The sequence below is a fragment of the Pteropus vampyrus genome, unplaced genomic scaffold, assembly GCF_000151845.1.
Source record: "Pteropus vampyrus isolate Shadow unplaced genomic scaffold, Pvam_2.0 Scaffold22, whole genome shotgun sequence".
Classification (NCBI taxonomy): domain Eukaryota; kingdom Metazoa; phylum Chordata; class Mammalia; order Chiroptera; family Pteropodidae; genus Pteropus; species Pteropus vampyrus.
In genome coordinates, this window is record NW_011888803.1 from 7,830,340 (window position 1) to 7,849,995 (window position 19,656).

General features: G+C 36.6%; 1 protein-coding gene across 1 annotated transcript in view; it reads left to right on the forward strand.

Annotated features, from left to right (window-relative positions):
- Nucleotides 1-19,656, forward strand: part of WDR63 (WD repeat domain 63) — a 69,359-nt gene that overhangs the window by 14,351 nt on the left and 35,352 nt on the right. Inside the window, exons 4-12 of the mRNA XM_023528130.1 lie at nt 3,441-3,622; nt 4,477-4,581; nt 6,396-6,554; nt 7,585-7,784; nt 11,099-11,215; nt 14,620-14,810; nt 15,606-15,730; nt 17,788-17,877; nt 19,532-19,618. Coding sequence (XP_023383898.1) covers nt 3,441-3,622; nt 4,477-4,581; nt 6,396-6,554; nt 7,585-7,784; nt 11,099-11,215; nt 14,620-14,810; nt 15,606-15,730; nt 17,788-17,877; nt 19,532-19,618 — 1,256 coding nt within the window. The remainder of the gene's footprint in view (nt 1-3,440; nt 3,623-4,476; nt 4,582-6,395; nt 6,555-7,584; nt 7,785-11,098; nt 11,216-14,619; nt 14,811-15,605; nt 15,731-17,787; nt 17,878-19,531; nt 19,619-19,656) is intronic.

Below are 19,656 nucleotides of genomic sequence, written 5' to 3' on the forward strand. Positions count from 1 at the left end.
TGTGCTCTACTGTGTTCACATATTAGAGAGAAAGTATAGTGTTGGGAAGCAGGAGAGAATCCCCCACCCTACCCTTCTTTTGTTCTTGTGGCTGAACTAGTTAATAAAATGATAAAATTGACACAAGACTAGATTAACAAGAGGAAAAAAAACAATTTAATACATGGGCACAGGAGAATCACGATATGATGCTCAGATCATAAAATGAAGTTCAAAGAAATGATCGAACTAGACACCTTTTCTTATACTTCTTAGAGAAACAATGCATTTGTGAGAAATTGACAGAACAAGGAAAGTTAGTACTCATTAGAAACGAATCTAAGCAAGGTTTGGGTACTGGTTAATGAAGACTCTAAACAGAGTTTGGGCTTGGGTAGTAAGTTAGTAAAGGCATTACAAAGTTTGTACACACTTTTTTGACTCTGGATTTTATAACTCTTGCAATAAGTTTGTCTCGATCTTTCAGGATTAGGAAGGGCACCTATCATGGAGATTTATTTCCTGCTTTTAGTGGGGCAATGAGGAGTCAGAGAGCTCCTCCTGCTCCTACGGCTTCTTAGGTGATTTTATTCAAAATTATCAACATGCCATTGAGAGATATCTTGGGGCAACCTGTCCTGGGCCCTGACAATAGCATGGTAGTTAGAATGCAGGGACCTTGGTTTGAATACCAGCTCCCCTATTTCCAGCTCTTTGCCCCTGACCTTGGATACGTTATTTGAACTCTGTGGATCTCAGTTTCTTCATCTAAAAAGATGGAGATAACTATCATAACCACCTCAAGAGTGTTGCTATAAAGATTAAATGAATTAATAATACATAAAAAGTGCTTAGAACAGCCCCTGGCACACAGCAGGTACTCTACAGATGTTACTATAAGTAACTGTTATTCATTCACCACCCTAGCCTGGCACTCTATCCAGCTGGTCTTGCCCTCTTGGCAGGACTTTTGACCTCTATAAGCTTCAGGAGACCCCGCAGGCCTTCTCTGCTGCTTCAACATCTTTCTCACCCTCCTGAGCAACCAACATCCCACTCTACTGGAGGTGTAACTGAGCCCAAAGTCCAACTCATTGCTAATTGCCATAGCCTCATTGTTATTTACTGGGGTTTTTGTCTTCAGTGTGGGCCTTAAAGCCTACATAATAGCAATTTTACTGAATTTTGCCCGAGACCCTTGGGGGTGTCCGGAAGCATCAGACCTTGCTCCGTTCAGTTTGGCCATTGTTTGTGTGAAGCATAAAGGTAGTAGACTATAGTAGTTTGGCTACCAGTTGCCTGAAGTTATTATTGATTACCGATAGCAGCTAGAAACAGTCTACTAGTTTTACTAACTTAAAGATAAAGAAACATTAAATCCTATGTTAAAGTTGCCTTGAAAAAGTCCAATTAATGTGAAAGGATTGTTCTAGGGAAAATATCCAGCTAGTAGCATTCGAAGCATGTTTAGTGGGGGCAGGTGACATAGAACACAATTTTTGTCACTGTCTTTCCTGTTCCTTAGATGGTAGAAAGCCTCTAGTCTTTGTGAATGCTTCCGTTTATGAAAGATGACTACCTCTTTTCTGGCACTAGCTTGGCATGAGACTCACAGTTCCACCTAGTGGTTTGTAAAGGCAAAATCGCAGAACTTTTATTGTTCATTACACACTATACAAATTACTGTTGATGGAATGTTTTCAAAGGATAATTTGTATGTGAACCAAATCCATAGTTGCTTATTGAGCATCTCTTGCATTCCAGAAGTTAGGGTTAGTATTTTAAAGGAGATAAAAATGGGCAGTTTGTCCCTAATTTATGAACAATTTGTATTCCAAATGTTTATTATGCCGAGTGATTACAATTTGGAATATAATCAGTTTTATACATACAATCATTAAAACCTCAAAATTACCTGAATACTCGTATCATAGAGCCACTAAGGTAAGGAGTAAATATTTCTGTGGGACAATAAATTCAAAATTCCAACTTGAGAGGCAACTTGCACTTCTCCCCAAGGCGGTGCACCTGTAGAGAAATGAGAAGAGATAAGAGGACATCCAAGTGTGCAGGGTCTGAAGAAGATGGGAGTGGGCTCTAGGACCCTGGTAGCATGGAGTTGGGGGAGGGATTTCTGGAGGCAGAATCAGAGCTGAGACTGGGGTGGTGGAAGCTGATGGTGATAAGAAGTGTATGACAATAAGAAGGCTTGAGAGAGGGGATGGCAACAGGTAAAACGACACCTTATCCTCCTCCCTATCCTAGGGCCTGTGGCTGCTCAGGACGGGCCTGGGTTGGAGAGAAAGGGACAGCAAGAACTGAAATGGAAGCCTCTTGAACCTCACCTCCCTCCTCTTCTGAGGACAATCCTGAGACTAGGGAACCAGAAGAGGGAAAAAGGATACCCTACCTCACTCACCCTTCTCTCTATTTCCAAGGGTTTACTAATGCAACCTAATTAGGAAGTCTGCAGCTTTAAAATGTGGAGAACTGAGTAACAAGTTTGACTGTGAAAAAAAGGCACCATGGGGAGCTGAGATACCTACATAGGATCAAGAGAAGCTTTCTTTAAAATGGGCATGCAAGGGGAAAACAACATAGAGGTAGGAAAAGTTGAAGGGAGAGCAATAGTGAGTGGATGAGTCTCAATGGCTGAGAAGAGTGGAAAGGGGCGGGCAGGTCTTTGGAGTGGAGGAAAGGGCAGAAAGGTGGTGCCAGTGTAGCAGGTGGAGATGGACAGCAGGCCAAAGAGGATTCTGTGCTGTATAGACAGAGAATTTTCTCTGTGAAATAGGAAATGAGGTCACCTGAGTGAGAGAGAGCAGCAGGTGAGGCAGTGAGGGAGGGGATGCTTTAGGAAAGCAATACAGGTTGATAGGGCCTAAAAAGGTGATTATACCTTTGGACCAATAATTTCACTTTAAAAGTCTATTGTAAGAAAATAATTTTGAAATGTGATTCAAAAATTATACACTAGATATTTGTTCGTGGAGTTATTTACAATCATTGGAAATAAATGAGGAAAAATATGTAATGTTTTTCAATTTATCAATAACAGAACAATTAAAAATTGTGCTACAGAATTACATTAATTTAAAATGATGTGTTAGAAAGATTATATAAGGTCAAAGTAAAATACTTGTAACATAACGGTAAGTATTAAAGGCAGGATTTATAATTTCATATAAGATAATATATATGGAGTGGCTAGAAGGAAATAGAGCAAACTATTAATAGAAGTTCTTTCTTGTGAAGTAGTATGTGAGTAATTTTATTTTCTTTTTATTTTTTGACATTTTTTAATAATAGATATGCTTACTTTAAAATAAGAACAATGATTTTAAATTACTTAAAAATTTTTAATCAACACAATTATTTAAAGCAAACATTTTGCATGTTTCCCATTACTAACATTTTAAGTGGTTACAGTTAATGTCAAAATTCTACTTTGTTTTTCCCAGGTCATCCAGAAATTTATCCTATAGTGTTAACTACAAAGACCCAAGAAATATTTAACTGCCGAGTAGATGAAGACTTCACAGATGAAGAACCTTATAAACTTATCAAAAAACAAGATATTTTGGCAGACTTTCACAACAGAGCTGCAGTATCTGATTTCTACCCAGTCAAAAAAATTGTTCAGGCAAGTACAACATCTCTCTCTATTTTTCAGTATTGCTTCAAGGGGTTCCTGGTACATAATAACAAAAGATGAATAGATTGCTGAGTTTAGATCTGACATTCGCCGTACTTTGGGCAAATGCTGGCTTGCCCATACCTCTTTTGAAATCCTGCTTGATGATCCTCTGTGAAAAGCGAACGCTTGTCAGTGACTGGCTATCTTATTCCACACCCAGAAAAGCTAATCCTTGCCTAGTTTTAACTAAAATAGGAATCTACTCTGATCTTCCCATACTGCTTTAATTGTTTAATTCATAATTTTGGTCCTGATATGTCCCCAAACACATGACAAAGCACAATGCCAAATAAAGAACTGCTTCTTTTTTTCCTGTTAGAAATAAAATTGCATGGTAAAATTTTCCGGACTCATTGTGTTTTAAGAGCTTTTAATAGTTAATAAAATAATTTTACAATTTGGGGCTATTAACCATAGATTAGCACTATGGTTATCTTTTATGATTGATTAACAAAATATCAATTTCATATCAGTGTCCAAAAAAACTGTGTGACCATTGAATATCATTAACCTTTGTTAACACCCTTTTTCTCTCCCTCTCCTCTCCCTCTTCAGTAGCATGTTGTTTAATCCCCACATATTTGTGAATTTTCCAGTTTTCTTTGTGTAGTTAATTTCTAGTTTCATACCATAGTAGTCAAAAAGATGCTTGAATCCTCTTAAATTTATTAAGACTTGTTTCGTGACTTAACATATGCTCTATCCTGGAAAATGTTCCAAGTGCTCTTGAGAGAAAAAAATATTGTGTTGCTTTTGAATGAAATATTCTATAACCTGGTCTTCTGATTATATTCCTATAGGAATATCCTGGAGATGAGCTTCTGATTGTTTATGACAAAGACTTCAAATATGGACTTAACTTTTACCTTATTGGAACTGAAGAGGGCAAGGAAAACTATTTAAATGTAAGCACACCCAATCTCTTGCATTTTATTGATTGTCAGAAGGAAACGGCACCTCTAGGGGAGACTTATGCATTACTAGGATTATTCTTGTTCTCCTGTTTCCCTGGGGCCTACATCTTGTTTTGGCACCTAGCGTAAGTGAGCAGTAAATGTGGGATGAACTAATCAGACATCTCAAGGTAGCTCTACTTATTTGCCCTTTACTGACCCGATGAGAGCAGAAACCATGAATCTGGAGTGCCACTGCTCTCGGCCACTCCTGATAAATGCATCATTAGATGATTTCCTCATTATGTTAACATTATAAAGTGCCCTTACACAATCCTAGATGGTATAGCCTATTGTTCCTAGGTTACAAGCCTGTATAGTTTGTCACTGTACAAAACAACACAAAATTAAATCAAGCGAAAGCAAAGATGATGCAATCAAGAGATGTTTGAGGCTGCTGTTGGTATAATACAGCATTTTGCTTTACAGCAAACATTTCTTTTAAATAAGTAGAAAGAGTACACTCTAAAGTAATACATAAACCAGGAACATAGTAGTCATTTATTGGCGTTATCAATATGTAATGTTCTATACATAATTGTGTGTGCTATACTTTCATATGTCCTGCAACCCAGTAGGATTGTTTACACAAGCATCACCACCAACATGTGAGAAATGCATTGTGCTAGGACATTACCACAGCTACAAAGTCACTAGATGATAAACATTTTTTAGATCCATTATAATCTTATGAGACCATTGTTGTTGACTGAAACGTTGTTATATAGTGCGTGACTGTATAGTGAAATATTTTCAAATGTATAGAGAAGTACAGAGAACAGTATAATATCCACACAACCATACCCAGAATTAACAAATTTCAATATCATCATACTTACTTCAATTTTTTAAAGAAATAAAATATTATAATAAATAATGTTTCACTCCTTCTTGTGTCTTCCCTAATTCCATTTTCCTTACTTCTCTCTATAAAGAACCATTATTAAAAAGTTGTTATATATCCCTCCTGTCCATTTTATATTTTTACCATATATGTATGCTCCACAAATAATGTGTTTTACTATTTTATTTAAAAGTCACATGTAATTATATAAATTGTTCCACAACTTTTGTTTTTCATTGAATTATAAAATTCTAGGATCTATCCATGTTGATACATTTAGATATCATATATATGTAAATCAAGTTTGTTCATTACAACTGCTTTATGGGATTTTATTTTATGATTATAACACAATGTATTAATTTGTTCAGTTATTGACACATTCTGTTTATAGACAGATGATAGATGATGATGATAGATAGATAGATAGATAGATAGATAGATAGATAGAGATAGAGAAATATTGATATATATCTCTCTATATACTCCTTATGGACATCTTGATTTAAAAACATTCACTCATTATTTAATGGATACCATGTTTATTCGTACTTATAATCCTCTTATCAAAGAAATTTTATTAAATCAGAAAACTAGTTTTATATTTAATATTAAGTTTTAGTTTCCATATTTATAAAGCTGTGCGGTACATGCTTTATTCTTATCACGTATCTTTTTCTTTTTTACTCTCCCATCCTTCTTTCATCTTCTCTCTCTATCCTTGACATCTTCTTTTGTTCTTTATTCTTTCTTTTTGCTTAGTTTCCTTCTTATAATTGAAAAGCGTGAACCAACAAAGAAAAAAAATTGAGAATCTGCCTAACGAATTTATATAAAAGTAAAGTTTATTACAAAATATACACATGTAGCTATAACATAAAAATTGGTCATATATTTTAGAATGCTATTTATGTCACTCTAGCCCCCAGAAGTACCAGAAGAACAAGAAGAATATAAAGAATTTAAAGAATATTCTCCCGAAGACATTCCTGTTTATAAGCCACCTATTTCTAAACCATGGGTTTCTTTGGGCAGTGAAAAAGAAGTTGAGGAAGAATCAGTTAAGGAATCTACAAAGCAGGTCAGCGGCTTAAATATTATTTCTAGTCATTCCCTCCCTAGAGCTGAATAACACTTATTCCTGAAGGATCTATAAGGTTTGCTATGTTTGCTATGGGCATGTGGTTTTTCTTTTGATAGAAGAATGATCGTTGTGTTGTTATTAGTTGAATTGTGTCCCTCTCAAAAGAATGAAGTCCTAACCTCTAGTACCTCAGAATATGACCCTATTAAAAAATGGGAGGGTGCTATTCAAATATGACTGAGGTCCTTATAAAGAGAGGACATTGAGAAGACACAGAGACATGGGGAGAACAGAAGGATGCAGAGATTGGAGTGCTGTATCTACAAGCCAAGGAACACCAAGGATTGCTGGTGTCGCCAGAAGCTTAGGAGAGAGGCAAAGAACTGATCCTCTCTCAGAGTCCTCGGAAAACAAATGAACCTCCAACACCTTGATATCAGACTTCTAATCTCCACAACTGTGAGAGAATAAATTCCTGTTGTTTTAAGCTAACGTGTCTATGGTACTTGATTACCGCAGCACTAGGAAACTGATACAGCGGCATAGCCAGAGTAGCCCCTAAGAGGAGGGTTTGAATGCGAGTGATTTATTTGGAAGTGCTCCATTGGAGAATAGAAAAAGCATCAGGACAGGACGGGGCAGAAGCCCTGCAAAACCTCGGCAGAGGGAAAGCTTCAGCCTGAGCCCCTAGGGGAACTCGGAGTGTAAATTACACCGCAGAGCTGTCCAAAGCAGAAGCAAAAGAGATGGGCTTATTCATGTCTCCTGCCAGTCTATCATGGGTTGAGATGTAAACAGCCAGTCACTTCCTGTTGTTTGCACCTGCGGGTAGCCCTAGAGAAGTGTTTCCTAGAAGAACAGCAGGTGGTGGCCGTGGGAACAGAAAGCACACAGAGCTGGAGGGGTGCAAAGAAAGTATACAAAGCGATCTAAGAAGATCTGGGCGGAACACCTGCGTTGTCTACCACACATCCATTTTTCTCCACTGACTTGATTATGCTACCTTTACTGCTTACCTGTGTTGCAGATTACATATATGATTTCTCGAAAACGAAGTCAATTTGGTGCACCAATCAAGTTCAGTGACCAGAATGCTTCCAGTATAAAAGATGCCTATATCGAATGTACAGCTTACCCAGATAAAAATTTTACCCTTAAGGTACTTGAGAAAGATGTTGGCATGCAAGTAGTCCCCCATATCAAGGACACAAGTACTCAGACAAAATGGTAAGTATGTGATAGGTTTATGTATTTTCAAAGGCAATTACAGTAAAATCTAGCAATGTCCATGATTATTTTGAGAGCTTTAAAATAAATAGAAATAGAATGACATTGATGATACAGATCCCTCTACAGAGTAATTCAATTTGGGAAGATCTCATTACACTCAACAATTCCTTTTAAAATCTTAATAAGAAAATGAGATATAAGTATATAAGGCAATAGAAACTATGGAGTGGAAAAGTGACAGATGCTGTTAATAATTACAGTACTGCTTTCACTTGAAATATTACCATTGCCTCCTAACTGCTCTGTTCTACTACCTAAGGCATCATTCTTACATATTAAATCAGATTGTGTTACTTCACTGCCTAAATCTCTTCTTTAGCTCCTCATCACATCCAGAGCCCTTCTTGGGATGACATATATGATCCTTCTTCCCTTATGACAAGGCACCATCGGCCTCTCCAGTCTCACCACCCCCCCTGTTACCAAAGAAGTCCTCTATGCTCTAGTCCTGTGAGCTGCTTCCATCTCCCAGAATATTTGCTCTTCCACAACTTCCTGTCTTTGCCAATGCTGTTCCTCTGCAGAAAATATCCTTCACTGCCTTGTCCCTCTGGGGAACCACTCTTCACTCCAAGTTCATTGCTCCCTTCTCTGTGATTTCCTGGAAATGCCAGGTAGAGTTGATCACTCCCTCCTCTAGGACCCCACTAGCGCTTACAGGTATCTGTCATAGCACTGAGAACCCATATTGTACTCATCTGCTTACCTATCCATCTACCTTAGTTCCAGAGCACTTGGAGGCTACTAGCTGTATCATTTCACACATCAAGCTCTTAATTAAAATTTGTCCAGTGAATGAATTGATGTGAAATGGATTGACAAGGGGATGCTTGACCTAGGCTTTGAATATTGTATAAATTCGAAGATATATTTAGCTAAGCTATGTATGTTTTTAGTATTTAAAATGTTTTCTTATTTTGAAAGAATTTTAGATTTATGGAAGATAAGCCATGAGTGTTGACTATGATTTGGAGACAGAGAAAAAGGAAACAGCTTAAATTTTTAAATTTTATTTTATTATTAGTTTCAAGTATACAGTACATTGGTTAGACCTTTATATAGTTTATAAAACGATCCCCCTAATTTCTCTCTGGCTTTCCACCTAGCCATTACATTAATGCTAACTGCCATGCTCCCCATCCCCATGACCATCTATCAACTACTAATTTGTACTTTTTTAACCCTTCACCCCATTCTCCCAACCCTCCAACCCTCCTCCCCTCTGGCTATCACCAGATTGTCCTCTATATTTGTGAGATTTTGATTAGTTTGTTCTTTTTATTCCTTAGATTTCACATATAAATGAAATCATATGGTATTTATCTTTCTCTGTCTGACTTATTTCACTCAGCATAATCAGCCCCAATTTTTAAAAATGACCTGAACCCATTAGGGGATGGAAAGAACAGAGTTTTCATGAGATCATGAGGAGACCAGCTTGGGTACAATGCAGGGAATAGCAGAGGTAGACAGAGAAGTAGTTTCTCTGTGGTGGACAGTAGGGAGCTTGGCAAGAGTTCTGAAGCAAGAGACAGGCAGATGGTAAGATATTAAAGTAAGATGAACCAGGCAGGTAGTATGTATTGGAGAGCACAGGAAAAAATGCCTTGAGTTGAGGAGATTGGTTAAGTAGGAATCTATTGTCATTAAACCAGGCATTCCTTCTAAGTACTTTGCACACATCAATTCAAGTAATCTTTACAACTGCTTCTTAGGTAGGTATCATCCCCATTCTACAAAGAAATTGAGTCAAAGAGGTTAAAAATGAAAGTTTGATATTTGGAATAAATTTAAATTTGAAGAAATAATGAATAAATTTGCTGAGAAACAACAAAACAAATCACGTTTAAAAAAATAAAAGTGACTCTTGGTCATGTTGCTACTTTGATGAAACTACCAGGTACCATAGAATTTCTTACTTAATCCTAACTAGAGGGTACTGGTATGGGATATAAATTAAAAGATGAAACTAAGATTTATACCCGAATCTCTTTGGTTCCAATACCAACGTTCTTTCTTTCCATCACTCTGCCATCTGCTGTGGATACTGACCTAGGCGGAGCAGGGGGGCAGGGGGTGCAGGGGGGTGGGGGGATGAATTATTCTATTAAATATAAGCAAAACTCTCTTTACCACTCTGTTTGACTACTCTCCATTTAATATATTTGCCTCTCACAGGGACATTTTACTGACATTTGTTCAACAAACACAGATTAAATACAACCTAATAGTTTATTGAGCACCAAAAATGTGCTAAGCACATTTTTAAAAATTTTGCATATATTTACACATTCAACCCTTCAATGACCCTATGATCTAGGTACTTTATGAATTTCATTTTGAGATGAGAAAACAGGCACAGAGAGGTTAAATAATTAGCTCAGGGTCACATAGCTAGTAAGTGATAGAATCAGGCTTCAAAGCCAGGCATCCTGTCACCAGAGTGCACACTCTTATGGATTGTGTCATATGACCTTTATATAGTCCCGCACCATAGACCAAGGAGCTACCCAATCTAGTGGGTGAGACTGATAAAGCCCAGAGGTACAATGCAGTGCAATGTGTTCAGGGGTGGAGGTGAGCGCTGAGAGCGGACTGGTTGGAATAAGCTTTCCTCCAAGGACTGTGTTGCCATTATTGCCTTAATGTAAATTGTTCCTAGTTTTGTATATTTAGAGCAAAGTTTCTCAATCTCAACACTGCTGACATTTTTGGGCTGGATTATTGTCTGTGTGGAGGGCTGTCTTGGGTATTGTAGGGTGTTTAGCAGTATCCTTGAACTTTACCCACTACATGCCAACAGTACTTGTTAGTTGTGACAACCAAAAACGTTTCCAGACATTGCCAAATGTTGCTGGGTTATTGGGATGGAGCAGGATTGCACCAGTTAAAAAACAATGATTTAATTAAATGAAGAGAGAGAGAGAGAGAGAGAGAGAGAAAATAATAAACAAATGTGACAAAAAGTTAATAATTGATGAATCGGGATGAAGAGTATATGGGAGTTCATTATATTCTTTTTTAAAAACTTTCTGTAAGTTTAAAATGATTTTGTTAAAATAAGAGCTTATTCATTATGTTTGAGAGAAATATACAAATACTTTCAATGGTAGTCAATATCAATGGTCTAGGATAAAGAAAAATTCAATATGTAGAATTTAAATATAAAATAATATCTTAATACTGTCATGACCTATACATGCTTTTCTTTGATGTAATTTTTTATATTCAATTTTCTTTTAATGTATTAGGACATATCCCAAAAATGCTGCTACACAATATTATCCAAGGGAATTTTCAGAAGAAGAAAAAGAAATACTAGGACAATCAAAGCCTTTAACTGATTTTCTTAACAACGCATCCATAAGGTAAAAATTTTATATTAAATTTAAAAAATAAAACAGTCTACACCCTGAACAAGCCCAATCCCGTCTGATCTCAGAAGCCAAGCAGGGTCGGGCCTGGTTAGTAATTGGATGGGCAAACACCTAGGAAGACTAGGTACTGTAGGCATAAAAAATAAAAAATAAGGGATTGTATGCTGACAAGGTCCTTGCAATCTGTGAGGTCAACCAAGGGTTGCCTCGCCTAATAAATAAATAAATAAATACATACATACATACATACATACATACATACATACATACATACATACATAAATATTTACAAAATAAAATAAATAAATAAAACAAAGTGTGTATATTTAGTTATAATAATAGGTCTTAAAAACAGCTTAATATCTAGATAGAAGTATGAAGACAGTTATCAGATATGCATAAGCATGTGACACTTTCTATAGATTCTCAGTTTTTCTTCGCTATTGCTAAGCAATACCCTAGACCTCACAAGCTAGGGCCACACCAAACACTGTAAACCTGGAAGATATATACAGTTGAGTATGTGATGGTGTTTTCCTAACAGCAAATTGTCATTTATTTACCATGGTTTCTTTTAAGTCTTTTCCTCCACTCCTCACTCCCCTTCTTAGCTTCACTGACTTTCAAAGGATTACAGAGATGAGGATGCTGTGGATGTACAGAATGATCATTATGATGACAATAGGGATTTACAAAAATATCTTTGTAAATAAGAACCTGAATTCAATTCAGATGTACTTCCTGGATATGTCATCTTTATCCCTAATTCTTTTGTTGCTGCCATTTTTATTGGCTCTGAAAGAGAGGTGTCTTCAAAACATCCCTTACAATTATACTGTGACCCTGGGCAGAGCATTGGAGCTTCTAGAGAAAGAGTTTGACAAGGTCTTATCAAGTTGACATCAAAGTTCAGAGAAGTGGAACCATTGATGGACAAGTCTTCCAGTTGTACCCAATAGGTTGGTTTCCATTTCCAAAATTAGCAATTTAGTGGTCAAGTTCATGTATAGCTGAAGTTACGTTTTTTTATTTTTAAGAAAACATCATTAGTTCTTCCAGACTGGATTAAATATCCTGAAAATTACTATGCCTAGGGAGAGTCTGGTTCAAAAATTCATCAGTGATCTAGAGAGTGCATTAACTTTTTGCCACTTCTGAGAAGCATGCCCTCTATAGCTTTTTTCTATGTGAGCAAAGAGAAAGAAACAAGAAAACCTAAGGTTTATTTTTTTCCCCATATCACAATTAAGAAATTGTTTAAATTTGTCCTGATAAGAACATTAAAAATGAGAAATCTCTCTTTGTACAATCGAGGGAATTATTCCGTTTTGAAGGAATAAATGGTCGATAGCCAGTTCTCAATTATCCACATCGTGTATTATCTTTAGTCCTGGGCTTTTATTCTTCCCTTTCAGTTGTCATGCTTATAAAGAGAGGGATAATAATGCCTTCCCTGAGATGTGGGAAGGAGAAGCCAGAACTATAAAGAGAAAGAGGGAAACTGGCACAGGAATTGTAATGGTACTGGCCAAGAATAAGTAAGAAACTGACGTTTATATCACTGCCGTTCTCCACATTCTAAAATTGTTTATGGCTTATTTAATTTTTTAAAATTAATGTAAGCCTATTTTTGTTCTGGAAGAGAGCCCTTTCAGAAATGAGTTCTTTCTTTTCCATAGAAATTTGTCCAGAATGAACTTAAGGAAAGCATGATTTGCGAAAGAAGGAAAGTATATGAGAGAAGAGAGAGAAACTTCCAGGGGATTCTCAAAGAGTGTGGGAAATCAAGAAACAGGAGACCAGAGCGAAGTCCCTCTTTGACTTCTCTTTTGGGAATTCTTTCCGCATTGGAGCTGAAACAGAAATTAGATCTTGAAAATGCTAACAAATGCTTCTACTTGAAACTGGGTTTAAACCTTGAAGTTCTAGGATGTGAATCTATGCTACCTTGCAAGGTTATTCAAATTTTAATATGCAAGTGGACCACCTGGGCATCTTGGTAAAAGCAGGTTCTGACTCTGTAAGTTTGGAGTGGAGCCTATGACCTTGTCTCTAACAGCTTTAGGTCATGCTGATGCTGCCGGTCCTGGGACATGCTTTTAGTTTAAAAGATGAAGTACAAGAAGGATTTAACCAAAAAAGTATTCAATCAAGCACTGAATGGTGGTGTTAATGCTTAAAGACACAGGGAGTAAATGCTACCCTTGTTTAATTACATTTTTAGGAGTATTTATTATGATGTGTAGTGTTCATACCTAATCGTTTAAATTAAGCATTTTTTTCTTATTTTAGAAAATTCTTAATTGAGACACCACTCTTTCAGCTGACCACACCTATTAAAACACCAAGCTATTTGGACTTTCAGTCATTAGGGTAAAGCCCTGAGTGGCATTCTAAATGTGGGAAAGCTCCCAGAAGCCTTGGGAGTGAGCTAAGCGTTTAAACCTAAGCATATTAAGGGACAATAAACACTATTTAAAAAAAAGTGACTTAAAGTAACTTTTAAGACAGGGGCCTGTCAAGCCAGAGTCTCTAAACTACTAAGAGATGAGCCTAGCATTCAGATTGTTTTTTAAAAAAACAATATGAGTATTTTTGGCAGGATAATTCTTCATTTTAGGGACTGTCTCGTGCAATGCAGAGGGTTTAGTAATGGAATTAAGTACATTAGCTTTTCCCAGGTATTGTGACAACTAAAATCACCACACACACACACACACACACACACACTTATAAAATCCAAATCTCTCCTTAAGAATCTCTGTTGTTTTGAATTTGTATATGTATATGTATATACACATATACATACACAAATACATGATCTTAATTATATATTAGTATAATAATTAGTAGGCGTGACCATTTGGTACTGAATATGGCTAAGAAAATTGCCTTTTCTGTCATTTGGGGATTTTCAGAAAGCTAGTGAGACCAAGTTCAAGTAGAGGTTTACTGAAGGTCACCCTGAAAAATAAAGGAAGGGGAAGGGGATCGGGCAGGGAGAGCCTCAGTCAATAGTCAAGGTGGCCTGTTAGTGGAGTCCTGCAGGAGGCAGGACTGCCAGGTCCTGGTGTCCCCATAGCTGCTGTGCTCATCGACCTGGGGAGAGTAGGCCTTGGCCTGGGAACCAAGGCAGATAGTGAAGGTCCCTGAGGTTGCCAGCTAACCACATCCCGCTAGCTTAACAGCAAGTTCTTAGAAGTTCTGAGTAACACACTGCTGTGAATTTTTTTATCTCTTAAATTGTTTATTCCACGTGGGGTTAATCGTTAGTTACCAAATGTAATTGAGAATATTTTTTCTTTAGGTATAAATGAATTAGAGGAGCTGCTGAAAGACATATCATTGAATACTAAAATCCAAAGTCTTAATTACTTTTGTTTTTTACAAAATAGTGTTGAAATAGCTCTGCAACAAAATGAAATCATGAACACATTTGTTGATGACTGGAAATGCTTGGCAGAAGAAGAAAGCTCCTTTGGGGACAAGACCGATACCCACCTAAAGGAGTACCAGTCTTTTACCGACCTTCATAGCCTAACAGAGAAAATGATCACCTGCGTCTCATGGCATCCCGATATCTATGGTGAGATGGGAGAGACTGTGGTTCCCTTTGTGATGACATTGAAATAGTCTTTTGCTTTTATGTATAAAACTGCAAATTAGCTCAATTTCAGTAAGACAACTTCTATTTGCTGAGTGCTAAGCACCTGCCGAAAGCTTTCTTTCCACAATTTCTCTTAGCCCATGTCCTCCCAGCTACCTCGTGGGACACCCACTGTGACCTCTGCTTTACAAGGAGAGGAACAAAGCTCAACTCTAGGAAGTGACTGGCTCAGATCATCCAGCTAGCCGGTACAATGCCCAATCTAGATTTGACTCAGGCTTGTTGGACACCAAAGGCTAACTTTATTCCCTCTTGACACTCTGCCTCTCTGCTTACTGGACAAGACAGGAGACACACGTCCTCTAAAGCTCTGAGCAACCAAGGGAGGTAGGAATGCGGGAAGGTGGGACTTTAGAGAGAGAGGTCTTTGACCTCTTTCTTCTTCCTTCTCCCCCACATTGGCCTTTTTCTCACACATACCCACAAAAAAACTACCGCATTTTTTTTCTTACTGAATCTTCAAAGTCCAATGTTTATTTTATACTAACGGTACATCTCAGTTTGGACCAGGCATATTTAAAGTGCTAACTGACACGTGGCTACTGGCAACCATATTAAACAGCAGAACTCTAAGAAAACCCTTGGTCTCCTGTAGAATATTTTTACTCAAGTTTCATCCAAAGGGAAATGAACAGTGACTGTAGAAAAACGAAACCTAAAACACTTCTCCGTGGACAGTTGCTGCAGATCTTCATTTCTAATTGTTTCAATCAGGGCTAATAGCTGTGTCGGTGGCCGTGCGACTCTCCTTTGAAGAAAGAGTCCATTTTTCTGGTAAATTATTGCTGCAACCATCACTAATTCTTTTCTGGAGTTTCTCTGATCCCATACATCCTCAGGTATGAAGGAGAGTTGTCTGCATAATCTAAATATTTTAAATACTACTTTCATGTGTTTCTTTAGTAGTTTCAATTGTAAAGTGCTTCATAATCACTTAATGTTGTAAACCCTTATAAAGTCATGCTTTCTTCATTTGGAATCATTCAGTTTGAGCAAAACTAAAGTCGACAGTTTGAGCAAAACTAAAGTCGACAGTTTATTGAAAAGGTTTATTAAACAAATTAACATCTTATTTTTATTTTTGACTTTTTATAAGAGTTTATTTGGGCCAACTGACCACACATGACAGGGAGCAAGTTCTCGAATGCTCCTCAATATGTTATTTTTTAAAAAAAATAATATAAGCAGAATGTTCAATTGATTTTAAAGAGCAAATTCTTTTATGGGCCTTATTTAGATACTAATTGTTCAAATGCAGACAGATTTTAGTTTCACGTGAACTTCTTCAATTCCAAGGGTCACCAGTAGGTGACGGTAATGAGTAAAGACAATTGTGTGGGAGAGCAGTGGGGAGCAGTGGGGAGCGAGCAGTGGGGACTGTGGCCATAGAGGGTACACAGCCCGTCTATGGAGACAGCTACACTTCAGCTCTCTTGTTGCCAGGTGGTTCCACTTGTCGAGAGAATCTAACAATTGGGAATTTTGTGTGACATATCTGAATTTTTAAATAGCTATTCCAAAGCCAAACCAAAACACGCAAAAACACCCACTCGAACCAAACCAAAACATGTAGCAATCCAAATAAAATAAGGCGGAAGACTGAGTTTGCCCTGCGGGGTTCTATCTCCAATATCTGCTCAAGAAGAGTTCCGCTAAGGGGAGCGCGCTTTGTAGGGTTAGATGAATTTTTTTCAATTTACTGAAGTATAATGATTTTTTGTTTCCTTAAAGTATTATATAATTAAGCCTTCCCCTAATAAACCTTAGCCTCTTCTTATTTCTTCTCCCCTAATTCATCTGAATTAAGGCAGTTTTATTGTAACAGGCTAGAAACTTTAATTATTATGGACCCAGAAATCAAAACAGCTCTCTAGTTCTTTCTTATAAGCCAACTTACACAGAAATGCTGCCATTCTCTTCTGGAGTTTTCTGTCATTTTCTCGTAGTGTAGAACTACTTTCCACTCCGCGCCATGGAAGTGTGCCTGAACTTCCAGGCAAACAGAAAGAAGAAAGACTCTTCTTTCCACTATTTTGAAGCATAGCTTTAAAAAGACAAGCAAATAATTTCTTAAAGAAATAATGTAAATGATATGTTTTGCCTTTGTTCTAATCAAAACTACAGGAGAGTATAAAAAGATTTTATTTTCCAAAGTAGAGGTTTCTCTAGGATCCACAGAGTACGAAATTGACTGAGATAATTCACCCAATTTCAGTTTTCAATCTTTAGCTCAGTGGTGGCAAACCAATGGCCTCTGGGGCCTATAGTTTTGGTAGTTATGTTTAAAGAAGAACAGTAACCAGGCAAGTGTTTTTGCTTGGTGGTAACCCAGCAGGCAGGTGCCAACTATGGTTACTACACCTGCTCCTCACACCAGTGTATTCATTACAGGGCTTCCTTTCTACCCCTCAAGCACTTGTTTGTTTATCTTCTGATTTCTGTATTATTTTAAAATTTGAAATATTATCACTAGCAATAACTTCATCTTCTCTCATTCAACAAATTTTATTTTTTCTTGCACACTGTGTGCCAGGCTAGGTGTATAGCAGGGAACAAAACAAATATGCTTTCCCAAAGCTTACTTTCCACACTTTTCATAACATTTATTTTATGGCTTTTTGTTTATAAAAAAATTATATGAGATGACCCATGGAGAGTGGGGGAGAAGAGACCTGGTTTCCTTGAGAACATACCTGCTCTCCTACGCATGGTCATTGTCCACAATGAAATTCAACAAAAGCAGCTTCTAATTCAGAGGTAGAATTCTGGGAATGAATTTGCTGTGCATGTTTCTTATAGCTAGCTATAAAATTCGACTTTGACTATCTTATTATTTTCTAGCCATGGTCTTAATAGGTTTTCTCACTCTCTCTTGAATTTATGGGGTTTACCTTAGTTAATGCTGGAGAGCCCAGATGACATCTTCTGCTTCAAGTTCTGTCCGACTAACTCCAATATCATTGCTGGAGGCTGCATAAATGGGCAAGTATGTATGGATTTTTTTTTTCAACCGCTTATTAATTTAGATACCATTCTGTAATGTATTTTGATTGGTAAATTTTTTAAATCATTTTTTTATTTTTCAATTGTAGTTGACATAAAATATTATATTAGTTTTAGGTGTACAATGTAGCGATTATACATTTATATAACTTATTAAGTGATCACCCCAATAAATCTAGTGCCCATCTGACACCATACGTAGTTATAAAATATTATTGACTATATTCCCTATGCTATACTTTACATTCTCATAATTGGTAGGTTTGTGAACTTAAGGATTCAAGCCAGCAGAAGGAGGCCATGCCAATTGTATGCCAATTACCATGCCAGGAACTAGGATATAAAGATGTATTGGGGTATAAAAATTTTAAAAAATAAAATAAAAATTTTAAACCTGCCTACTATAAATGAATGAATGAATGAATGAATGATATTGAGTCTTGAGGTATCTACAGGGTAACCCAGTCATGATAACTGGAACAAAACCAGGTCAAATCTATTTGTGTTGCTGAGATAGAACATAACATTGTACAAGATTTTACGAAGAACAACCACCAAAAACCACAAGCATTAATACCTCTTGGTCAAGGGGTCTTTTTTTATATATAATTTAAGTTATCTAATTTATACAATTTATATAGAATTACATCCTATCTTCCAATTGCCTATTTCTCCAATAAAGCAAAACAAAAATCTTAAAGCTATTTTATGATCTAAATGAAAATTCATTGTGAAATCCAGTGAATTTGACCATTAAAAGGATATACATTCTTTTTGGTGAGGCTAGTAAAACTTCCTTGTGGTTAAAATTTAAATATCTGCAGCATCCATGCCCATTTATCCAGAACCAAAAACATTCAGGAAAACAAATTTTCTTCCTCAGTTGAATAAGAACTGGTGGTCATAATGATGACCCAAGAGACTATGCTCCAAGCCCTGCAAATCCTGATACGCCTTTTTCACTTATGACAAAACACTCACTTTTAGAAAAGCAAATGATGAAATTAAAAGCACTCATAATTCTGTAATCTTGACATTTTATTAACATTTCAGTATACTGAAGTGACTTTTAATTATTGAAAATTAATCTAATTTAGTGTTGCATATTTGACTTTATCCTAATTTTTTCTAAAAATGATCGTTCATACATAATCAAATTTGATTATCCTAATTTTTTCTAAAAATGATCGTTCATACATAATCAAAGTTGGCCATAATATCCAATTAAGTAGAAATCATCATTTCTTAGCCTTTTTGGACAATTGAGTGTTTCTATTTAATTCTGAAAACAGGCTGTTTCTCCTGCATCTAAAGCAGTTGTCTCCACAAGCACGTTCCCCCCAGAGAATGAATGCTTCCCAAAGCAGAGGGTATTACATGATGCTTATCTTGTATTTTAAAAAAATGCTAGCATAAATTCACACAACCACCAAAATCAAAGTACCGAAAATACTTTTATAGAGAAGAAAACATTCTTTTTATATGAGTTTTAAAAAGTTGCTGAAATACCCTAAGATGTAGGCTAAGCTTGATTATCCTCCAGGGTGATTGATTATCAGAGTGGATACCAATACAAGTAAGTTAAAGAAATCTTTAATCCTGCAAAAATGTTGTAATAACATTCATTTCTGTTTCAGATTGTCATGTGGGATATTACCGCACACGCAGAACGCATAGAAAACATTAAGACGGGTGGTAGTAGAAGTAAAAAAGCCACACTCAAGGTTAACTTTTTACAATTTTTCTCTTGGAAGTTTTTTTT